This window comes from Parambassis ranga, chromosome 14, assembly GCF_900634625.1.
Source record: "Parambassis ranga chromosome 14, fParRan2.1, whole genome shotgun sequence".
Lineage (NCBI taxonomy): Eukaryota > Metazoa > Chordata > Actinopteri > Ambassidae > Parambassis > Parambassis ranga.
The window spans coordinates 907,418-923,562 of record NC_041034.1 but is presented as its reverse complement, the minus strand read 5'-3'; the positions used below and the strand labels follow the sequence as shown (position 1 = coordinate 923,562).

The window sequence follows — 16,145 nt, the reverse complement described above, 5'->3', positions numbered from 1 at the left end:
GATTCTGTCTTCATTAAACAATAAACACAGCATTGCACATAAAGTCTGTGTGTTTTGATTTGGGGGAGGAACCAGGAAACAGATGATGAAGCAGGAAAACACCTGCTTCACACACTGCAGCCTGATACAGACCTGTATCCAACCAAAACAAACCAAACCTGTTTACAGCAGCTGCAATGACCCCGAGCTGCATCACTACAACAACCAGTCTGCAGTTCTTTGAATGGAAGCCGGATACATTCAGAAAGTATTGTGATTACAGGGCTCAACAAACCTGTAACTTGATGGATGGTCAGCTGGTCAAATGGTTTTTCTGTCTAATGGAAACAAAGAGTGTTTCTCAGAATCACAGTGAAGACGTCTCCTCCCCTCCAGGACCTCCACACATTTACCAGAAATCCAGGTCTGCTGAGGAAAACGTCCTCATACTTCCTCTGCAAACATTCTTATGGCTCACTTCTCAGCTCTCTGAACCACAACAGTCTGTCATGTTCAAATGATTGAATTGAACGTTTTCCTTCACTGCAGTTATCCAACACCAGGCTTCAGCTGTCTGTCCGGTTTTCTGATGTACTTAAAGAATGAGAACACAAAGAGCATTGTAGCAACATATTATGTTCCAGCAGTCACACCTCTTTCATCTGCTTTATAAAGCTCACTCAGAGTTACAGACACACTTCACCTGTACAGGATCCACTGAGAGGATGAAGACCACCGTGATGTTCCTGCTCTGCCTTCTGGCTGGTTCTGACTCCAAGAATCTTACAGAAGCAGAAAAAGAAGTTCTTGCCCAGCAGGTGGAGTACCTCCAGCCCTGTCCCCTGGACATCCACGCTGTGCTGAGAGAGATGGCCGCCTCTCTGGCTGTTCAGAAGGAGGAGATCAAGTCCCTACAAAGACAAAATACAGGTACATGTTACATCAGGTAGAAGTGACAGAGATGGTTTTATGTTTTATTGGATCCAATATTTATTCTACAGATGTTGAGTTTCCAAAGAAACTGATGGTGTGAAGGTTTTTTTTAGAAAATCTGGAGAAACTGAACACTGAGTCCACCCAGCTGAGAAAGCAGCTCCAAGGTACAGCCTGAAGTCTGAACAACAGATCTGTGCTGCTGAGCTGTGTCTCAGTCCAAACATGTAACAACTTCTTTTCTCTTTTTTCAGAACAGGTAACAAATCTGGAGAAACAGAAAACTGAGACGGACCAGCTGAAGCAGCAGCTTCAAGGTACAGTTTGAAGTCTGAACAACAGATCATGTCTTATCCTCCTGACTAACTTTTTCCTGCCTAGTCAGAGCTAAAAGAAGAGGTCAACTCAGGATGTTCTAAAAGTATTTTCACAGCACGTTGTGTACAACTTGTTGAACTGCTTCAGAACAGGTTTTCTGATATGTACTGAGGAAAGTATTGAATTGAAAGTGTTCAGGAGATCTAGGTAGGCCAGGTTTGAATCTTTAAATAGGGATGTCCCGATCAGGTTTTTTTGTCTTTGAGTCCGAGTCCGAGTCATTTGATTTTGAGTATCTGCCGATACCGAGTCCCGATCTGATACTTTCAAAATTCTCCATTGGATCAATAAACTTTAATTTCTAAAGAACATTTAACCCTTAAAGGCCCCCAATCATCAACTTTATTATTATTATTATTAATGATATTAATATTAATGTTGATATTATTATTATGAGTAGTGGTAGGCCTATTACCATGGCTTATCTAAGCATAGTCAATGGAGTTAAGTCAAACCAACTAGCACATCATGAGCAACAGAGCCAAACAACACGCACTCTGGGAGTGGGCTCACCTGTGCACATGTGCTTGTGTGCGCACGCGTTTGCATGTGTGTATGCGCATCAGGCCGCTGCAGACAGCTGCAGTGAATTTTACAAACGCCACCATGTGGACAGAAACACATAGAAACTGACAGCAGAGATGGCACCAGAGGACTGGGCAAGAGGACTAGACTGGGTGGCGCTGCAGCGAGTGCCGCCAGTGAGAAGGAGAGGACTTCACTCGTACAACGCGGACTCTCTCTGAGAGCAGGTTCTATACATGAGCAGGTTTAGTGTCGTGGTGAATTGTGGCAAAGTGTTGAAACGCTGTTGAGCAGCTTCACAGCTCTGTGTGTTGCTGTGACGCACCGTGGCGACGCAGACAGCGAGCTGACCGTGGTCTGCTCAGAACATCCCATAAACATTACACAATGAGTTAAAAATAAGAACTACCTGTTGATTTGACACATTTTAAGACAGAAGCCGCGGGACATATAAAGTTATACGCTACGACGCACCGGAGTGACGCCTTTTGTCATCCAGTCTCTTTGGCAGCGAGAGGGAGAGAGAGGAAAACAAACCAGCATGCAAATGTAATTTATCACGGCCGAAAAATTAAAAGATTAAATTAAAAGCCCATTTAATTTATCGTGCAATTAATTGATTTATTGTTTATCGCGACAGGCCTAGTCATAGCCACCCTGCACAGAAGGCGTTAACTTTGAGAGCCCTAATAAATATATATCCGAGTCCTGATCGGGAGGTAACAGCCGATTCCGATTCCGATTGTCTGAAATCACGTAATCGGGCCCGATTTCCGATCACGTGATCGGATCGGGACATCCCTATCTTTAAATGAAAATAACAAAGTAAGCAGGCTAGTTAGCTATTGGCTAACCTCATTAAATCGTTCTCATGTCCATCACAGCTGTTACTGATGAAAGGGTCATTATTTTTACTAACAACAGGTGTTTATTCTTTTTATTTATGATTTATGATTCCTGGTTACTTGGGTAAAAAAGTCTCCATTTCATCTTAGCATGAAGAGAAAGTTGCCCTCAACCCAAACACATGAGTAGTCATTGCAAAGGCTGGAAGTCCTCTATTGAGCACAACAGGACTTAGTAGGGTAGCTTAATATTTGGACCACAAACAACAAAGGACACAAACAAGCAGACTGGGCCTCAGAAAAACAAGTTTAAAGGTTTATAATTACAATTTTTTTTCCAGAACAGGTAACAAATCTGGAGAAACAGAAAACTGAGACGGACCAGCTGAAGCAGCAGCTCCAAGGTACAGTTTGAAGTCTGAACAACAGATCATGTGTGTACATATGTACAGCAGAACAACACAAAGCTTAAAATGACACTTTCCTCTCTCAGCCAAACAGGTGGCTTTCTCAGCCTCACTGATAACAGAAGGTTCTCTTACGGTCGGACCCTTTAACACATACACCACTCTGATCTTCAAACATGTCGTCACAAACATCGGAAACGCCTACAGCCCACACACAGGTAACAACAGCACTGAACGTCTGCTCTCAGCTGAGGTCAGTCTGATGGTCTAACTGCTGCTTCTGTCCTCAGGTATCTTCACTGCACCTGTCAGAGGACTGTACCACTTTGAGTGGCACCTGTGTGGAAGTGGTCCAGATCCCACAGGTGCTGTGTTGGTCAGGAATTCAGAGCACATTTATATAGCGTATGAACAACAAACATCTCAACACACAACTACTTCTAATGGTGCCACACTGCAGCTGAACCCTGGAGACCAGGTGTTTGTGCGTCTGTGGCAAAATTCTAAACTAATTGACAGCTACAACCACCACACCACCTTCAGTGGTCACCTGCTGTTCACCATGTGAGAGGGGGTCACTTCCTGTTGTAATCAGATCAGCATGAATCACTGTAACAATGTAAAGATCTCATCTTCCTCCATATGAAGAAGGATGCAGGGCAACCACTCATTCACCTGTTTGAAATGTTTCCTCTGCATCTGCATCAAAACACTCTGAATGATCGACAGTGATGGAACATGTGTCTTTATCCACAGTGCTGATGGTTCTGATTCTGTCTTCATTAAACAATAAACACAGCATTGCACATAAAGTCTGTGTGTTTTGATTTGGGGGAGGAACCAGGAAACAGATGATGAAGCAGGAAAACACCTGCTTCACTGTACCACACCTGAAAGAACAAACAGACCAAGGAAACATTGAATGAACCAGTGAGCACAATGGAGACAAAAACATTCAATAAAAGCATTAAAAAAAACATACACCACAATTCAGGCTGATTCAGTGCCGGCTGGGATGTTTGGATGAGTGTCGTCTGACAGGAGCGTCATGGTGGATTATTCACTAATATAAGGATTTTCATCAGGTTTGTCTTTTTTGTGTTGTTCCAATGCAAACATGAGATAAACATGTGAATACCGAAACATTTGCTATTTCAATAGCTTTCTGGAAGAAGACTAGTGAAGCCATTACAGTCCCACCCAGGCAGAGGAGAGCGCAGGAGAAACAGCAGGGCCAGAGAGGAGGTCTTTGTGTTAAGCTACAGGCTAACTCACACTGACTAAAAACTGCAGTGACCGGACAACACCAAGTTCCAGACGTCTCCACATCAGGTCTCACCTGAACCTCCCACCTGGTCAAGAAAGCGCAACAAAGCTTTCTCTTCCTCAGGAAGCTGACAGACTGTCCTTCCAGCTGTTGGTGAACTCCTACAGAAGTGCTACACAGAGCTTCATCTCACTGTGACCCCCTTCCAGACCTGGACTCAGTCTACGCTGACAAAGGAACAAGGCCAGCAGCATTGCCACAGATCCCACCCCCACAAATTGTGTTGTTCCAATGCAAACATGAGAGATAAACATGTGAATACCAAAACATTTGGAATTTCAATAGTTTTCTGGAAGAAGGGTTTCATTTTCTGACCCATCTGTCCTGATGGTTCAAAGGTCAGACATGCCAGTGTCTGAGCATGGCTCTGTGCCAGCATGCTCCTGTCCTGCTGTAACAGCTGGTCGGTCCACTGTGTGCCAGACAGGCCAATGAGGATATGATCACTTCATCAGTACATGTGTTCTGCCTGCACTAGGATGTGGTTTTGATTGACAGCTCAGATGTTTACAGTAGCAGCACTGTGGAAGTGTTTCTCTTTGCATGAACGGCTGCATGACATGTGACCCTCAGTCCTACCACAACATCCGTGCTGAGACCAGGATATGGCTTCCTGACCCGGCTGCTGGTTTGAAGTGGTCTCTTCTGTGGATGGGCTCTTGCTGTCGTCTCTAAAGACCTCTGGCAGAACCCACAGGAATGGGCTGTCTCCTGTGTAGTTCTCTGATGTAGAGCAGTGCTGATGAAGTCATGGTGGAGGAGACAGAGCAGATGGAGCTGTGCAGCTCTGAAGCCGCCAGTGACTCTGCTGGTGATGTGTGGTGGTGTTTAGGGCCTTCAGGCGCTCATAGCATAGCAGGTGTCAGTGCAGTGGACACATGTAGCTCTGACCACACACTGTGACTGTCCTCCTGCTGTCAGCTGGACAAGGACCTTTTTTAAGTCTGAGTGGACTGCACCTCAGTGCAGTAAATAGTCTGTCCCCAGTGTCCTCAATAATAATAATGCATTGGTCTTATATTGCGCTTTTCTGCTCTGTTGGGCAGGCACTCAAAGCGCTTACATTGAGATGCATTATTCTTTCACTTTCATTTTCTTTTAAGCTACCAGTGGTAGCCACAGCTCCCCAGGGGGAGACTGACGAAGACGTGGCTGCCAAGGTGCGCCTACGGCCTCTCCGACCACCGCCGATTCATTCATACGCATTCATGCAATGGAGGCAATGCGGGACACACAACAATGACTAGGGAGGAGCTGGGGTCGAACCGCCAACCTTCCGGTTATTGGACAACCCTGCTCACCACTGAGCCACTGCTGCCCAATACTCCTCAGTGTCCTCTCCTCTTTGTGGAGAAAGATGGTTAAGCTTGGAGGTTCAAGGCCGTACTGTCCCTGCAGCAGCTGCAGTCAGGAGTTTGGACCTCCTCTGTTGATGATCTCATGTGACTGCAGTGGATCAGTTTTAAGCAAAACACAAACATAACAGTTATTTATTGAAGAAACATGAGTTCAGCAGTTGATTCAGCAGCGTGTAGATCCAGCTTTAGCCGCCAGACGCTGCAGCTTCCTGTTTGACTCCATCAGTCTGTCACATGGAGGGATTCTGATGCTTTCTTCTTCACATCATGTCTTCAGTTCATTGATGCTGTTGGACCTCACTTATGCACATGTGGGAGCAGCTCTTCATGGCCTCTGTGCCATGTTCTTCCTGACCCTAAAACTGTCTTTGCAGACTAGTGCCTGTGCTAACAGCCTGAAGAAGACACTCCTCCATAGTGTGTCTGCAGTTGTCAGAGTCCTCTGTGAATTCTGCTCGCTGTCAGTTTATTTATTTAATCAAATAAGTCTTAACTTCCTCCTCATGTTCACACCTCTTTTATCTGCTCTATAAAGCTCATTCTGGGTTGCAGACAGCACAGTTCACCTGCACAGGTTCTACTGAGGATGAAGATCACCATGTTGCTCCTGCTGCTCCTCCTGGTTGCTTCTGTTTCCGCTCAATCGGCTGTTCAGAAGGTGGAAATCGTCTGCTCACCAAAGGAGAACGCGGGTACGGCGTGATATCATTTCTTCTCACAAACTGCTCACAGTGGTCTTTCATCATCTTTGTTCCTCTTTATAACCACAGCTTTAGGTTTGTTGTTACAGTTGATGTGGGTCAGCAGAGAAGCTCTTTGTCACATGCAGAAGTTGGACTGAACATAATGTAATCATGATCTCTCTCAATCAAACCAGTGGCTTTCTCCGCCTCCCTGGTGGTTGGAGGCGAGCTAACTCTTGGACCCTTTGACAAACACACGGTTCTGGTCTTCAAACACGTTGTCACCAACATTGGAAATGCCTACAGCCCAGAGACAGGTAACCACAGCAACGCCTCATCTCAGCCAGTCAGTTCAGTAAAATGTGGTTTCAGTTAGACGCTCTGTGCAGAACTCCGATGGTATTTTAAGGGCTGAGGGTAAAGACATAAAGCCATAAATCTCCTGGTAACATGTCCAAAACAATGTCCTACAGGTTTGTTCACGGCGCCGGTGACAGGAGCGTACCACTTTGAGTGGTACATAGGTGTCCACGGTCCAAGTCCTACATCTGCTGGGTTGTTCAAGAATTCAGACCAAATCTTTTTAGCGTGGGAGCAGCAGACAGCCGGCCTCTTTGGAACCGCTGCCAATGGCGTGACGCTGCAGCTGAAGGCGGGAGATCAAGTGTCTGTGCGCCTCTGGGCTGGAACCAAGATATTTGATAATCTCTATCACCACACCACCTTCAGTGGTCACCTGCTGTTCACCATGTGAGAGGGGGTCACTTCCTGTTGTAATCAGATCAGCATGAATCACTGTAACAATGTAAAGATCTCATCTTCCTCCATATGAAGAAGGATGCAGGGCAACCACTCATTCACATGTTTGAAATGTTTCCTCTGCATCTGCATCAAAACACTCTGAATGATTGACAGTGATGGAACATGTGTCTTTATCCACAGTGCTGATGGTTCTGATTCCGTCTTCATTAAACAATAAACACAGCATTGCACATAAAGTCTGTGTGTTTTGATTTGGGGGAGGAACCAGGAAACAGATGATGAAGCAGGAAAACAGCTGCTTCACACGCTGCAGCTCTACAACACCTTGCTGCTGCTCTTCAGTGCTCCAGGATTCACTTTAACTTCTACAGTGTCTGTTACAACCAGAACAGCCTGTAGAACCTTGACTGAAACCCAGAGCCTGATCCAGCAGTGCTTAAAGAGACAGTAAGAGGACCAACTCCCTTTAAACAGGGAGAAGCTTGGAGCAGCATCAGCCTCTTGCTGACGACTGGCCGGGTAAAGCAGCAGAGGAGGACGTAGATGCTGGTATTCATGGTGAAAGAGGACTCTTGGCTCTTCCTGCTCCCAGAACAACCAGAGCCACAGCGCCTCTGTAGTCCAAATGAAAGCTTCCATATTAACACAACAGTCACAGAATATGTAGCTCTGACTCTATAAACTAGTTTAATTCGACTCATATGATGCAGTTACCTCAAGTGGTTTGTTCAAATACAAGGATTCATATTAACCCACCATTAACTCCTGCTGTTGGTGCTGTGCCGGCCTCACAGAAGGCCCATAGGCTGGTCAGATAACAACCAGCTGATCAACATGTATCGAGCTGCTGCCTCACACTCCACAGGCTGCAGCACTAACACATGGGTATGTAGCACCCCCTGCAGGCAGGCAGGGAGAACAGCACCACTAAAACAAAACATGACAGAGTGTTGATGAAGATTCTCAGTCATCCAGGTCATCATACGTAGAGAAGATTGAAGCAAGGCGTCTGGACTTGTAGAGTTTTCTAGAAGACGTTTCGCTGCTCATCCAAGCAGCTTCATCGGTTCTAACTGTTTGGTGGGGAAACATGGTTTATATGTGGTTACAGACCTATGTGGGTGGGTCTGGGTAAAACTTTAAAAAACTTAAAAACTATAGCACTAAATGTTTCCATACTTACCTGTGATGTTCTGGCTGACTGGGCCAGGTGTGTCTAACGACTGGCTAACGACTATGAAACTGCCGGAGGGGGACTGATTGACAGCCCTTTGTTCTTACTGTGAGTATGTGCAAACTTCCTGGGAATGGATGGAATCACTGCATTGTATGTGGTAGAAAGATGATGTCTGAGGCCACCACCTCTGTTAAGGGAAGGTTTTTCCAGCTTAACATAGATGGCTTCCTTGACTCCTCTTTCATACCACCTTTCCTCCCTGTCTAAAATGTGAACGTTGTTGTCCTCAAAGGAGTGTCCTTTGTCTTTGAGGTGGAGGTGAACAGACAGAAGGAAAAGAGGGACAGAGCAGAATGCACAGCTGATAATGTTCAGCAGCACAGTCAGCCTGCCTCCTGATCCCAAACCTCCTCATGAAGATTCTCCTAATGCTTAAGCACTGCTGGGCTGCAGATCAGCTTTCCCTAAATCTAGACAGGACGACTCATAATCATTTGCTCTTGAATCCAGACAAAACTGAGGTCATTGTGTTTGGATCTAAACACTTCAGGAATGGATGAGCTGTTCATGTTGTTACTCTGGATGTCATTTTGTCCTCTGTGAGAACCCTCAGAGTCTTGTTGAGCAGGGTTTGTCCTTTTATGTGAGAGGTGCTTGACAGCTAAAGACTCTTCTACTTACTCTGGGAACCACGAGTAGACCTGCAGTCTCACAGTGGGCTGTTCTTCAGGGACTGCGTGGTGCCATCAGGCCCAGCCGGTGCTTTGCTTCGTACGTACTTTGAACTTTGAGGAGGGATATGATCCGTGCTGCTGGTTCCTGTCAGTACTCTGGCTGAAGTGTTCTGGAACCCAAACTGGGATCTGGTTTCACAGGAGAAGGGTCTGATAACTAAAGGCCCGGCTCCCATTCTGCTTCTGAAGATCCTAGGAACCACAACTGATCCAGCACCATGAGAGCAGAGCCTTCTGTGGGGATTGTATGGTGCTGTTGGGTCCTGAAATGTGATGCTGCTTGGTCTCTGAGGGCCTTGTGGGTGAGGAGGAGGAGGATATGATCCATGCTGCTGGTTCCTGTCAGTACTCTGGCTGCAGTGTTCTGGATCAGCTGCAGACTCCTCAGAGAGCGACCTGGGCGTCCTGATAATGATCAGTTACAGCAGTCCAGCCTAGAAGAGACAAAGACATGGACTAGTGTCTGAGTCAGCATGCTCCTGTCCTGTCTGTAACAATAACAGGTTCTGGCCGCACTAGGATGTGGTTTTGATTGACAGCTTGGCACTCGGCTGAGCCGGACCTTCAGTAAACATCCAGCAGTCGGCCTGTCAGCTCAGATGTTTACATTAGCAGCACTGTGAAAACTCAGAAACACAAAGAAAACAAGAAGTCACAATGTGGACTTGGGCTGACTCTTAATGCTGAGGCAACACTAACTCACATCAACATGTGCTAGCTCTGTCCTTTAGCAACTTTAGCATCAATGCAGAGTTAACACTAACACTGCTGAGTCAGCAGATGTGTGCAGGCCAACGTGTCTGACTCCAACACATGAATCATAGCAACACTTCTCCAAACAACAACACAGCACATCAGTGCATCCACACTGCTAGCTGAAGCTGAGCTTTTAGCTTTTTCTGCAGACAGTAAAGAGCATCCAGCCAGATGGAAGATCACTGTACAGGTGATAGAAGGAACTACATGTCAGCATCAGGCTATTTTATGCAGCTTTCATACGTGATGCTGAATTTAAACCAGTGGACACTGCAGCATTCAGTCTGCCAATGAACACCTGTCCCACAGAACCAAGACGGTCTGAGATCTTCAACAGAGGAGGTCCAAACTCCTGACTGCAGCTCTGGACCTGTAGCAAGAGACCACTTCAAACAAGCAGCCAGATCCTGGTCTCAGCACGGATGTTGTGGTAGGACTGAGGGTCACATGTCATGCAGCCGTTCATGCAAAGAGAAACACTTCCACAGTGCTGCTACTGTAAACATCTGAGCTGTCAATCAAAACCACATCCTAGTGCGGGCAGAGCACATGTACTGATGAAGTGATCATATCCTCATTGGTCTGTCTGGCACACAGTGGACCGACCAGCTGTTACAGCAGGACAGGAGCATGCTGGCACAGAGCCATGCTCAGACACTGGCATGTCTGACCTTTGAACCATCAGGACAGATGGACCCTTCAGACCAGAAGAGTCCCACAGTGCCTGGAGTCAAAGGTCATCAATACATGAACACACATGTGAATCAATAAATACAGAACCAAACCACTTATGTGGGGCAGGGTTGTGAGCGCAGCACCATGGCCTCAGGCTTGAAGCTGCTGATCCTTATCCCAGCTGCTTCGCACTCGGCTGCCTGGTTCCATGAGACTAAACAGGACAACAGGAAATCCTGTGGTCCCTAACTGGACCCCCTCCAGCCTAGAAACTCTGTCCATACAAATATATATATATATGTAAATATTTACGTCATCTTCCTGTTCCCTTCGCACTCCTTTTCTTGTCTGTTCTCTGTGACTCGACGCTCTGATTTAGGACAATCATACTGACTTTATGTCTGACTTATATGTCTCATGTGTTTTCATGTTCACTTCTATAGTTTCCTTTAGTTTTATTAATGGTTAGGATGAAATGATTGATGACAGCGCGTCCCTGTTTTATCCTCTGTAACACAATTGAAAAGTTTGTCTGTGTTTGGGGGATTCTGTCTTTGGAAGACACTTTGTCTTAAAATTATTATTGTATGAAGAGTGTTGTATAAATAAAGATTGATTGATTGAATGGTCAGCTGCCTGCTGTTTGCTGATGTTATCAATCATCCACCATGTTCAGACTTTGTGACAACAGGTTATGTCTCCAGCAGTCACACCTCTTACCTGTCCTATAAAGCTTGCTGAGAGTCACAGGCACAGTTCACCTGAACAGGATCCACTGAGAAGATGAAGACTACCGTGTTTCTGCTGCTGTGCCTTCTGGCCGGTTGTGACTCCATGAATCAGACCGAGATAGAAGTTCAGACCGAGATAGAAGATCAGACCGAGATAGAAGATGAAGTTGTTGCTCAGGAGATGGTGTCCTATCAACCCTGTCCCCTGGACATCCATGCTGTGCTGAGAGAGATGGCCGCCTCTCTGGCTGTTCAGAAGGAGGAGATCAAGTCCCTACAAAGACAAAATACAGGTACATGCTACGTCAGGTAGAAGTGACAGAGATGGTTTTATGTTTTATTGGATCCAATATTTATTCTACACTGAGTCCATCCAGCTGAGAAAGCAGCTCCAAGGTACAGCCTGAAGTCTGAACAACACATCATGTCTTATCCTCCTGACTTTAACCTTTTCCTGCCTGTTCAGAGCTAAAATACAATTTAGAAATATTTAGGGCCCGAGCACCGAGTGGTGCGAAGGCCGTATTGTAATGCAAGCGTTTATTGGTTATTCTTGGTCCGCCCACGGTATCGCGATTTTGATCCTCTGCATGCTCAAAAACTCTTCTTCTCCTCTCTCTCTCCTTCATCCTCTCTGTCCTGTCTCCCTCTTCTTCTCCTCTCTCTCCTTCATCCTCTCTGTCCTGTCTCCCTCTTCTTCTCCTCTCTCTCTCTCCTTCATCCTCTCTGTCCTGTCTCCCTCTTCTCCTCCTCTCTCTCTCTCCTTCATCCTCTCTGTCCTGTCTCCCTCTTCTTCTCCTCTCTCTCTCTCCTTCATCCTCTCTGTCCTGTCTCCCTCTTCTTCTCCTCTCTCTCTCTCCTTCATCCTCTCTGTCCTGTCTCCCTCTTCTTCTCCTCTCTCTCTCTCCTTCATCCTCTCTGTCCTGTCTCCCTCTTCTTCTCCTCTCTCTCCTTCATCCTCTCTGTCCTGTCTCCCTCTTCTTCTCCTCTCTCTCTCTCCTTCATCCTCTCTGTCCTGTCTCCCTCTTCTTCTCCTCTCTCTCTCTCCTTCATCCTCTCTGTCCTGTCTCCCTCTTCTTCTCCTCTCTCTCCTTCATCCTCTCTGTCCTGTCTCCCTCTTCTTCTCCTCCTGGCTGCATGGCTCTGTAGCACCCCCTAAAGTGTGAAAATATTCACCGCAAGTGCTACAGACCTGAAACTCGGTACACTGATGTATCGCCATGTGACAAGAAAAAAAGCCTCTTGGACTAAAATTCCACGATGTACAGGAAGTCCGCCATTTTGAAAAAAACACGCCTTGTTCCAATTTGCACACCCAGCACTATAGCGAACTCCTTCTAGGGGAATTGCTTGATACAGCTGAAAATTGGTGCACTCGCCCTTAAGGGGTCAGGGACAAAAAGTTATCAAAAACGCAGCACTTCGTCATACGGTCTGGCTGTGGCGCCATCACGAAGTTGACCCTTCGCCAACACACAGGAAATGGATGTATTTGTGGCTGTACCTCCCACATACTTTATCCAATGTGGATAAAAAAATCGACCTTCTATGATCATGAAAATTCATACACACGTTCATGGGGGCGTGTCCTAGCAACTGATGGGGGTCTCATAAGTGGGCGGAGCAAAATTGCTCAATGGCGCCCCCTTGAATTTTTTAAACACCCCTCTCCATAGGGGTTTTTTTTGGAGAAGGAACACAAAAATCGGCACACACACAGAACACGTCCAGATGCACATAAAAGTCTCTTGCACCATTGATCTAGACCACACAGGAAGTCAGCCATTTTGATTTTGGCGGTCAAATTTCAGCGATTTCCACCTTTGGTATGCGGACGAACTCCTAGGGCTTTCAACCGATTGACTTCATATTCGGTCGCTGTCACCTAGAGATCATGCTGATCAAAAGTTATCAAAAGCTTTTCTCTAAGTTAAAGGGCGTGGCCGCTGTGGTGTCACTTCGCCATTCATACACGAACAGCGGTGGTGGAGAAAGGAAGTGCCATGTTCTACACTGACATGCACTTCTCTCACACTGTTTAATCCTTCCTTGTCACAGTCGTACACAGCCAAATGTGGGTCACACACTTGAATTCCCACAGAGACACCTGTTTGGTTTCCTGTATCAGGCTGCCCGTGGCGGTGGCGAATGTCGAACCTTCGCCATGAAACATCAACTGCTTATAACTTCGCCATACATCGTCCTAACATCCTCAAATTTTCATGTCATAACGGTCCGTCCCCGGACACGTCTGCATGATCATGAGTCACCTGCACAGAGCCACCTACAGAAAACTGGAAGTAACTGCTTTTTGACCATTTCTATGTATGAATCAAATCTTTTTGCATGTTTGAAGCACAGACAGGTCTCCACTACTCTCATTGTGTCTGGCTCCACCCAGTGGACACATAGGGTACTACAGCTGGTATAACTCCCCCATTTTTAACATGTAACACAGACCCAACCCCGACCATGTGTGGACATCTATGGACAGCGCCACCTACTGTAAACAGGAGGTTACTGCATACTAACAATTTTTACATATATTGACAGATTTGTTGCACTGACATGTCTCTGCTTCTTTCTGCCGCTTTTTTCCCACTGCTGGCAAATTCACCACAGCCTGTGGGGGGAGCGGGGGAGAGAAGGGACGGCGTGACGGGGAGGGGGTTGTCGCGCGGAATGCGAGGGCCCGATCGTCGCTGCTTGCAGCTTTAATTTCCCTTGAGATTTCACAGCATAAACTGACATTTGTCCTTGTTGTACGTTTTGTTCTGTACTGAGGAAAGGGTCACAAGTTCTACTAACAAAAGGTTTTTATTCTGAACCCAATTTATGATACCTGAATACTTGAGTAAAACAAAAGTCTCCATTTCATCTTGGCATGAAGAGAAAGTTGCCCTCAACCCAAACACTTGGCTTAATATTTGGACCACAAAGGACAGAGGACACAAACAAGCAGACTCTGCAACAGACTGAAAAACAAGTTTTAAAGGTTTAAAATAACATTTTTCTGCCTCAGTCAAACAGGTGGCTTTCTCAACCTCACTGCTGGGGGAAGGTCACAGTGTAACTCTTGGACCCTTCAACACACATACCCCTCTGATCTTCAAACGTGTCTTCACAAACATCGGAAACGCCTACAGCCCACACACAGGTAAGCACAGCCATCACACTTTATTACTAAAATCACAGGGCAGGTTTCCAAGCATGTGGAAGTCAGCTGTTGTGGTCTCAGTATTTAAAGATGGTGATCCACACATTTCTGATTACAGGCCGACCTCCGTCTGTGTGTCCCAAACACTCATCGTCACTGTCCGCTATTACAAAAACACAAACCTCTGTCTCATTTACCAAATGAGTGATGGTCTGTCATCCCCTCCTCTTACACAGTTCGTTAACATCCGATCAGCTGATCATAGCAGAACCAGAGGGGCAGTGAGAGGGGACTGTATCACCCCCCTTAGGAAAAGTCTGTTGGGTCAAACAGCCTTTTCTGTTCAAGCTGCTGCAGAATGGAGACTCCCCCAAAACCATCAGAAACCTGAACACATACAGTGTCTTTAGGGTGCAGTTAAAGTGGCTGATTGAAGCAGAGCCTGTTGGCTAATTACAGGCATGTTAATCAATACGCACTGTCCCTGAAATCAATACATTACATTAAATAAAGGCAACAGCACTGAACGTCTGCTCTCAGCTGAGGTCAGTCTGATGGTCTAACTGCTGCTTCTGTCCTCAGGTATCTTCACTGCACCTGTCAAAGGAGTGTACAACTTTGAGTGGTGTATCAGTGCAGGTGGAGGACCAAATCCCACAGGTGCTGTGTTGTACAGGAATTCAGAGCTAATTTCTATAGCGTATGAACATCAACCGTCTCATTTCTCATCTGGGTCTAATGCTGCCACACTGCTGCTGCAGCCTGGAGACCAGGTGTTCCTGCGTCAGTGGGTTAACTCACAGATATTTGATAATGGAAATCACCACACCACCTTCAGTGGTCACCTGGTGTTCACCATGTGAGAGGGGGTCACTTCCTGTTGTAATCAGATCAGCATGAATCACTGTAACAATGTAAAGATCTCATCTTCCTCCATATGAAGAAGGATGCAGGGCAACCACTCATTCACATGTTTGAAATGTTTCCTCTGCATCAAAACACTCTGAATGATTGACAGTGATGGAACATGTGTCTTTATCCACAGTGTGATGGTTCTGATTCTGTCTTCATTAAACAATAAACACAGCATTGCACATAAAGTCTGTGTGTTTTGATTTGGGGGAGGAACCAGGAAACAGATGATGAAGCAGGAAAACACCTGCTTCACACACTGCAGCCTGATACAGACCTGTATCCAACCAAAACAAACCAAACCTGTTTACAGCAGCTGCAATGACCCCGAGCTGCATCACTACAACAACCAGTCTGCAGTTCTTTGAATGGAAGCCGGATACATTCAGAAAGTATTGTGATTACAGGGCTCAACAAACCTGTAACTTGATGGATGGTCAGCTGGTCAAATGGTTTTTCTGTCTAATGGAAACAAAGAGTGTTTCTCAGAATCACAGTGAAGACGTCTCCTCCCCTCCAGGACCTCCACACATTTACCAGAAATCCAGGTCTGCTGAGGAAAACGTCCTCATACTTCCTCTGCAAACATTCTTATGGCTCACTTCTCAGCTCTCTGAACCACAACAGTCTGTCATGTTCAAATGATTGAATTGAACGTTTTCCTTCACTGCAGTTATCCAACACCAGGCTTCAGCTGTCTGTCCGGTTTTCTGATGTACTTAAAGAATGAGAACACAAAGAGCATTGTAGCAACATATTATGTTCCAGCAGTCACACCTCTTTCATCTGCTTTATAAAGCTCACTC

At 46.0% G+C, this 16,145-nt stretch overlaps 1 protein-coding gene across 2 annotated transcripts; it reads left to right on the top strand.

Moving 5' to 3' along the window:
• The first annotated feature begins 675 nt into the window (after window positions 1-675).
• Window positions 676-15,484, top strand: LOC114445914 (complement C1q-like protein 3). Of its 2 annotated transcripts, XM_028421236.1 has the most exons (5): window positions 676-909; window positions 1,026-1,079; window positions 1,167-1,229; window positions 14,293-14,427; window positions 15,010-15,484. In XM_028421236.1, exons 1-5 carry the CDS (start codon window positions 705-707, stop codon window positions 15,288-15,290), a joined length of 738 nt encoding a protein of 245 aa, XP_028277037.1. In that variant the 5' UTR covers window positions 676-704; the 3' UTR covers window positions 15,291-15,484. The 2 variants fall into 2 exon arrangements, with proteins under 2 accessions (XP_028277037.1, XP_028277038.1); XM_028421237.1 differs by lacking the exons at window positions 676-909; window positions 1,026-1,079; window positions 1,167-1,229 and adding an exon at window positions 11,316-11,563.
• The last annotated feature ends 661 nt before the right edge of the window (window positions 15,485-16,145 follow it).

What these genes read in the sequence shown, in the direction of transcription:
- LOC114445914 (XM_028421236.1), top strand. Translation starts at nt 705, where the DNA reads ATGAAGACCACCGTGATGTTCCTGCTCTGCCTTCTGGCTGGTTCTGAC. An exon ending in GCTGAAGCAGCAGCTTCAAG is followed by an intron (nt 1,230 to 14,292) that starts GTACAGTTTGAA and finishes TTTCTGCCTCAG; the next exon opens with TCAAACAGGTGGCTTTCTCA. An exon ending in CGCCTACAGCCCACACACAG is followed by an intron (nt 14,428 to 15,009) that starts GTAAGCACAGCC and finishes TTCTGTCCTCAG; the next exon opens with GTATCTTCACTGCACCTGTC.